The sequence below is a fragment of the Microchirus variegatus genome (genome assembly GCF_963457635.1).
Source record: "Microchirus variegatus genome assembly, chromosome: 16".
Classification (NCBI taxonomy): Eukaryota; Metazoa; Chordata; class Actinopteri; order Pleuronectiformes; family Soleidae; genus Microchirus; species Microchirus variegatus.
In genome coordinates, this window is record NC_139817.1 from 24,603,006 (window position 1) to 24,611,280 (window position 8,275).

At 44.4% G+C, this 8,275-nt stretch overlaps 1 protein-coding gene across 2 annotated transcripts; it reads right to left on the minus strand.

Annotated features, from left to right (window-relative positions):
- Positions 1-7,732, minus strand: klhl22 (kelch-like family member 22). 2 transcript variants are annotated; one of them, XM_083902543.1, is made up of 7 exons: positions 6,990-7,732; positions 4,836-5,001; positions 4,431-4,742; positions 2,999-3,408; positions 2,712-2,904; positions 2,331-2,564; positions 1-1,703 (listed from the first exon to the last, which is right to left on the minus strand). In XM_083902543.1, exons 1-7 carry the CDS (start codon positions 7,232-7,234, stop codon positions 1,368-1,370), a joined length of 1,896 nt encoding a protein of 631 aa, XP_083758669.1. In that variant the 5' UTR covers positions 7,235-7,732; the 3' UTR covers positions 1-1,367. The 2 variants fall into 2 exon arrangements, with proteins under 2 accessions (XP_083758669.1, XP_083758668.1); XM_083902542.1 differs by having other exon boundaries at positions 4,419-4,742.
- Positions 7,733-8,275: the final 543 nt, after the last annotated feature.

The following is an 8,275-nucleotide window of genomic DNA, read 5'->3' on the forward strand; positions in this document are numbered from 1 at the left end:
GATGTTATTTATTTTTGAAAACTTTTGCGTTTCTTGTGTAACAGAGTGTCGACACGTTCCTTCTTGAAACAATCAAGAATTCATTTGTGTCACGTGAATGAATCAAGAGAGAAGAAGTCAAACAGAAGCTTATAGCTGGAATTGGCAAATCACAGTATTTTACACGTGGTTGCGTGGCTCAATGGTTTGGTTTAGAAGACGCAGACATGGCAACATATTGTGAATTGGGATCGACGTGGTGTCAAACCAGTGTGCCAACTTCCACAAAACAAACCTAAAACATACAGAAAATCACCAAAGAACAAAATAATATCAGAGGCACAGAATGAACAGAGAAAATCATCGTTCAAATTCACACATAGACACAATAAAAGGCACAAATGTTTTTCAGTGATTGGGGTGATGTGATTAGAATTGAATAAATAAATCAACTGGATTATTTTATACCTTATAATCCTGAGGTTACAGTGACCTAGAACAGGGGTCTGCAACCTGCAGCTCTAGAGCCTCATGTGGCTCTTCAGCCTCACTGTAGCGGCTCCATCTAACTTTGAAGAAAAAACTATCGGTGTTTTTTACACTTTTTTGTCAAGATAAAGGCATAAATAAAAATGTTTTGACGTTTTATGTCACATCTAGTTGAAAAACCTACCCCAAAGCTATTAAAGTACGACATGAAATCTTTTTATTTTATTTGAAAGTCGTTTTCCTACACTTTAGAGGTTGGGTATCAACTAGAAAATTGTAGTTCTTTAAATAGAGTATATATGTATTTATGTAACTTTACATTGTATCTTCATTTTAAGGATCAAATAGGTTTTGTGGCTCCAGATTAATTTTATTTGGGTGAAGAGTGGACAAAAATGGCTCTTTTCATTCTAAAGGTTGCCGACCCCTGACCTAGAACATTCACAGATGACACGTTGACTTCCTCGCTATAACAATAGGGGGGAAAACCAAACTGGTACGAAAGACACTTCACTTCGATAGAGAATCACATAAAACGTGTGAGAGCTGCCAGAAGATCGCAGTTATTTTCCCACCAAGTCATGAAACACACACGCAGCTAAACGTAGCCCACACCACCGTGTTATTGCATAGCCAGTAATCTTAAAGATAAGAACTAGTTTCCTGTCTGTTACAAATGACTCAGTGAGAGCAAATAATGAAGGAGCATTAACAAAGAGTTGTTCAGTGGTCTCGTATCTAGGAAAAAAGCTGTGCAAAGATTCTGAAGACACTCAGAGGCACTCAAAGTGATCGGCATGCAAACAAAAAAAGACTTTGGTGCTTCTGCAACAGATTTAACATGCTGCTTTTTACAAAGTGCAGTGAAAGTCTCCGGTGCTTATATATTCCATTCCTCTTCAGTCGTCACTCGAGTCCTCGGAGTCTTCCATGTCTTCCCACGAGGCCTTGACGCGCGACTCCCAACTCCTGGCCTGGGCGACGACCGCGCGTGGCATGAGGACCACGCAGGCCGCCAGGCCCGACACGCGCTCCTTAAACTCCGGCTCGTTGTCCCAGTCGTCCGTGTCGACGTTGTACGCGTGGACGTGTCTCATCCTGTTGCCCTTGTCGTGAGAGCGTCCGCCCAGGACGTAGATGCGATTGTCCCGCACGGCAACGCCGGGTTCTCCGTGTCCACCGGGAAGCGGGGACACTAAAGACCAAGAGTTGGCGGATGGGTCGTAGCAGGCGACCTGAAGAAAATCAAATAGAGAAAAGAGAAGGAAAACCTCCTGTTAAACAGCTGCTCCACTGGATTATAAAGGTCTGGAGCGTAACATTTTATGGATTATTTGTCTTCATAGCCTCAGAATAAGTATTGCATATGTAGCTTGCTTTATGGAGGCTGCTGTTTTCTGCTTAGTTCACATATGAAAAGAACAAAATCCTCCCTCGTACACAGAGACCACAGTAGTGTCCTCAAGAGGGGGGTGAGCAGGAGTCATCCATTTTCTACAATGTGCAATCTCACTGCAATTTTCTCACAATGTGAACTACCCACTGGCTGGTCTGTTGTGGAAACATAGTGGGGGGGAAAGATGGAAGCCTTCTTAACGCAAAGTCCTTCCATACAAGGCTTATTCAAAGATGTTTAATCTCAAAACTCGTATATTTACACATGGATGGGTTGTACATCCGATTTCTGCCGCTAATCCTGTCCTAAATGTTACACACTGGGCCTTAAAGCTTGTGAAATCCTCTGCGTGGCTTCTTAAGGCTTCTGAACATATGCTTCGATGGAACAGACGTCACTATACAAAGAACATATTTGAACGACATCAGTCTACGCTGTGCGGCACCGATGACTCGTGACCTCGTACCTTCAGGACATCGCGCCGATGCCCGCGCTCGTCTTTGCTTCCCCCGATCACATAGACGCATCCGTTAACACCTGCCGCGCCGTGCCAGGCGCGCTCCACCGGGCCATCGGCGCACGCCGTCCAGCGATTTGCCGCCGGGTCAAAGCAGTAGGTCTCTCTGAGGTAGGCCCTTCCTCTGCGGCCGCACGTGATATAAATCTTGCCACCTGTCACAGCTCCAGCGTGTGCGTACACCTGAACAGAAGGTTAGACTAGTATGAGAGAAATGCCATGGAATGGGGATTACCTGGTCATAAAAAGCAGGAAGGTGAGCATGTAGCAACACCGTGTGGTCGGTATCAGTATTACACCCATATGTCTTTCCACTCGTATGCCCCATACCTCTCTTTTAAGTGGCGATACAAATTCCCACGTGTTGGTGTGCGGGTCGTAGCGCTCCACCGAGTCCAGTTCGGTGCTGTAGTCTCTTCCTCCGACGGCATAAATGTGGCCTCCCACCACACACACGCAGTGGTCGGCGTGCTGCTGCTGCAGAGGCTGAATCGCACACCAGGCGTTGCGGCGAGGGTCGTACCTGAGAAGAGAAGGACTCGGTCAAGAAGAAATACTCCAGAAACCATTCACGCTCCCTACACATGCACCAGCAGAGGTCGGGTCTGTGTTCTCACCTCCAGCATCGCGTCTCGGCGCGACACCCACTCGTGTTCTTGTCTCCTCCGATGAGATAAACAAAGTTGTTGAGCACGGCAATGCCCTGGTTGGACATTCGGGGAGCGGACGTGGCGTCGAGAGTCCTCCACTCGTCCCAGCTCGGGTGGAACACCTGAAAGAAGTACTCATTGTCCGTGTGGGAGGTGGAGGAGAACATGCCACCAAAGCCCAGGAGGCAGTGTAAGTTGGAGCGCGGCTGGGTGAGAGGAGTCTGCAGGACGGGCTGCCAGATCTCCTGCTCATGGTAACGCAGCGCAGCTGACACGGAGTCCTTTAGCGGACACGGGTCCAGGCGATCGCACAGTTTCTGCAACACTTGTTTCTCAATCAGGCTGAAGCGCACAGCATCCAACATCTTGAGATTGTCCTTTTAGGTCAGAGAAATAAAGGGAGAGGTGAGGGTAGAAGAAGCTACAGCACAGTGGATCTGAACAGGTATAAACAGACCCTGTTCACACCTGGTATTAAAGCTCACATAGAGTGGTCCTGTTGCACATATATGTTAATTATGGACGTCTACTTCCATACATTAACTTGTTTTTATGCTCAAAAACCTCCTAGTTGCTGTAAATGAGCCGATTGAAATCCTCTTTTCTGACACTGTTCGTCAGCCGCGATGTTTCAGAGTGAACTTTCAACCCCAGAAGACAGAGTCTTGTGATTGGCCAGTACCCGGAAGTGACATATTCAGCACACCAGCTCTCAGAAGCACAGCTCCCCCCTCTGGGACGGTGGATGCACTGCTCCTCATTAACAAAACATTGTTTTAACAGTGTTTAAAAATAGCTTCTTCACGACTCCCCGCCTCAGTCCCTTTGACGACCTTTGACCCGGAGTCAGACCCAGAGTCAGAAGACACTGTCGCTCGTGAAACACCTCCACAACGGACGTTATTCTTCTTCTGCGGTTCAATGTAAACGCAACCGGATGTGCCCGGACTAGTGCCCGGAGCAGGAGGATCTGCTGTTCAGGAGAACCACTGTTTACGTAACCGGACCGGGTTTTTTCAGAGATTAAACACAGCGTTCTCAGCAGTGGCTGAACTGTTTGTTTAGAACCTTCAGGGCTTCATAAACAAGGTAATGACGCAGATACACACTAAAAAACAGCCTTAATAGGAACTTCCGGTCGAGTTCCGTTTTAACATCTGTCATCTGTGATCTGATCACATCACAACTAGATGGTTTGAGGATTCATGTGTCTACATTCCTGAGCTGCATGACCGCAATCTGTCCTCAGGATGTATTCAAGAGTTTCTGTGATCCGACAGCACCTGACCACAAGTACACAACACCAGGTTTGAACAGGGCCCAAATGACACCTTTCACTCTCAACAAATGCTGTGGACGTGAGGGAAATGGAGAGATGAGTACACACCTTGGTACTGACCTGCAAGTACACCTGATCAGTTTCCACCTGCTCAGGACTGTAGTGGTAGTGAAGAGCCGCCTCATACACCTCATTCTCACTGTTCACCGCCAGCTGGTCACTGCTCAGCGCTCTGAAGACTTCGTCTTGAGGGAGCTGTCGGTAAACGTCCGTCTGAGACAGAGTCTGAATGTTCGTGAGCATGTAGCCGTGGACCATGTCTTTAAGCTGCTGCAGCTCGTACAGATGGGCCAGGTGATGCACCTCCAAGATGTTGGTGTCATCGAGCCAGGAGAAGACGAAGTCACAGCAGAAGTCGATCACGTTCTCCAGCTTTAAAACGCACGGGGACAAAAGGCAGCTGAACAAAAAGAAAACATTAAACGGCTTCACTTAAAGCAAAAAAACAACAAAAAGAATGCTTACCTGTACCAGCGTGGCAGCTGTCAGGACTTCCTGAACATTTTCCAGGTCTAATTCAATCTCAGAGGTGTAGATGTAGTCCAGTATTTTTTTCATGGCCATGTAGGAAACACCAAGAATTGGAATCTCCGTTTCCTGTGTCTCCCGCAGGCCACCAGCAAACATTCCCCTGGTGGGAAAAGGATAGTATATTAGCTTATACAAATAACAATACAATATATTATATCGACGACAAACATTCTCTTCAGCAGTTAAAGTATTACTGCAAGAGTCTCCTCGTGGTTTGAGGGTCCATCTATGGGAAAGCTTGTATGTTGTCCAGAGAAATGCAAATTGCTTCTGAAGATAAGATTCCTGTACCCATCATAAAATATCCATAATTATTTAAACAGGAGGTTGCATAAACTTTTTTGAAAAGATTTTGAACAACCCTAAAAATGTACAAACTAAATTCCAACACTTGAAACGGGTCATAAACAAGTTTGTCCATTAAACGTTTGTATGGAAACATTGAGTAAACAAATAAATGAACCAAACTCTGTATTGAATGTAATTAAAGGTGTCATATGTAAGAATGTGGCCAAAAACGGTTACTACATTCAAATTCAAAATACCGTGGTTGCTCGGTAGCTGAGACTCTACTGACTGCAATGATTGGTAGACGGCGGTAGGTGGCGCCACATGACGCCAAAACATGATTTTTAAAACATAAACATGATTTGCAGTCTGCAAAATATGTTTTTAATGCAAATATTTTGTCTGTACTGTTGTTGTTGGTGAGTTCAGTTTGTTATATGAACATTATTCCTGAGTCTCTGTGACATATTAGGAGGATTTTATCATTTATTACATAATGCACCTTTAACTTTAGTTGGTATAGGTGGAAAGAAAACATATTGTGCCTCTTCCTTACCTACTTTTAGCATCATAACACAAACACAGCCACACATGGAGCTCTGGTTTACCAGAACACAAGAGAAGCATTTTTCCCACGACTTTGTGAGCTACAGTCCATCACGATTGTATGCATACTAGGTTTATTGACATCCCACAGTCAGTACACCTGTATATATATATACTGTTTGTACCCAGATTTCATGTTATACACAAAAGATAAAGGCTGACTGACGTCACGGCACAGGCAATACAAGGGAACACAAGAACATAAATCACTGAAAATGGTCACTGATCATGTGTCAACGTTGATAAAAAAAAAAGGGGATGAATGGCTTTCTGGACTCGACACCAGGCTGTGGTTGAGCCTTGTGACCAGGGTTAGAGACACATGAGCTCACTGATTAGATTATGCTTTAGTGCAGGGGTTCTCAAAGTTCTGATACCTGAGGCCAATTTAGGAACCCAACATTGGACTGAGGGCCGCCACAGGACAAAAAAACAGAAAGAAATCCCATTTGTAATCATTTTAATGACCAGATTGCAGTTCTACAGTTTAGCGTTATGTAATATAAGCGTTAATATAAAGTAATTTAAGCATTAATATAATAACGCTTTATAATTTACTGGGTAATTACCCAGTGTTTTGGCCATTGTTCTTACCTTCTAATTACAGGTTAATACCAAGTAACACATTTCTGTTACCATATATTTACTGGGTAAATAGCTAGTAATTGGGGGCTGTAGCTACCTGCTTATTACCAGCTTATAACCCAATAATAATACACTAAAATTCACATATAGAAACCAGGTAAATACCCAGTATTTTTGTTTACACTTATTGGTCTGTATCCAGTAATGTCCAATAAACATTTAACAAGCTTAGTCGCTCCTGGATTAAAACTATCAACTGTTATTCATTGAGGGGCCGACAGAAATGTTTCTGCGGGCCGCCATTGGCCCCCGGGCCGCACTTTGAGAACCAATGCTTTAGTGTGTGCGTGTAAATAGACCACAGGAATCAAATTAAAGTTTATGTTGAACTGCTCGACTGCTAAAGTCATTATTTTCCAACTGTCTGTGTATACTGTAAGTAAGTTTAACATACGGAAACAAGGAGGAAGTGTGGTGTAAATTCATAGAGGGAGTGTATTTTCAAGTATTGTGATCCTCCTGTCATCATAATACCGATTATGTCACATTTGGGAATGTGTGTTATCGACGTGCGCGATAACATCATATCGTGCCGTTTCATTTATTTACCTAAAATAATCGCAGGAGGCTGCCAGCAGTATACGGTGGGCTTGGATAGGTCGCCCCTCCACCAGCAGCACCACATCGAACAGGATGCCCCCTTGTCTGAGAGCCATCAGGCCGTCCAGCAGGCTGCGGAAATGGGCGGAACTTCGGTAGGTCTGCCGGCCCGGGCAGCCCGAGGAGGCGGCGCGTCCTCCCGCGAGACTCAGCTCTCCGCCGCCCGCCGTGGACAGACACTGGTGTTGAGGCATGATCGCGATTACGTCTCCAGTGCAAACATCGGCTCTCTTCTTCACATGTGCGTCAATCTAAAGAGCAGTTGCGGGTCTCACTGATGGAGCAGGGACAAGCTAGCGGCTAACGCTGGAGAGTTACGGCTAACGCTGGAGAGTTACGGCTGCCTGAGGGAGATAAGCTTCCGTATAACACAATTATAACGCGACTAAATACACGGAGCTTTTAAACAGACGTGAAACAATATACTAGCATTTATACCCCTGAAATGTCACGTCCTGTCAGTCGCTGAAACGCCGCTAAATCGCGAGCTAATGTTGAGTCTAACTACTCGGAAACATTAGCTACCCACGGTTACCGCGTCAGTGTTAGCTGACGTAATGCGCTTCAAAAACACGTTTTTAAAGGCAGAAACGGCTCCAATGAGCGAGCAAATTGCGTTTTTCCCAAACAAAAGCAGAATTCATGGTCAAATAGGTTTGGTCACAATGACACGGACGAACACGAGGCGCCTGATTCTGTGACAGATCAAAACAACAAGTCTGTTTACGTCTCTGCCGTCAGGAGTCAGGTGACCTGCGATCCTATTGGTCCAAGTGCTCGCGTTGACCCGCCCACATCGGAAAACGAGCCAATCACGTGCTGCTTTGAGTCAAAGGAGGGGTGACGTCATATAACAACAGAAATAACAATACAATAATAACACAAAATAATATTCCTTTATATTTTGTATTTTCATTGATAAGAATAATACTACTACTACATATAATCGTAATAATGACAATAAATTAGACTTACACGCAGGACTACAATCCAATATGTAACATGTTATATATAATTATAATATATAAAAATAAAAAGGCATCAAAGCAAAGAAAGTCATGCCCTCTGACCCCCTGAATGACAACAAAACTAAACTAAGGACATGAGACCACATTATGCAGAACTGAGTTTATACGACGTGTAAATGAAAATGTGAATATTCACCACATCTGTAAAAATGATTCATTCAAAATAAAACCACAACTTAAAGATGAAAGTTATCTCTTAAATAATAA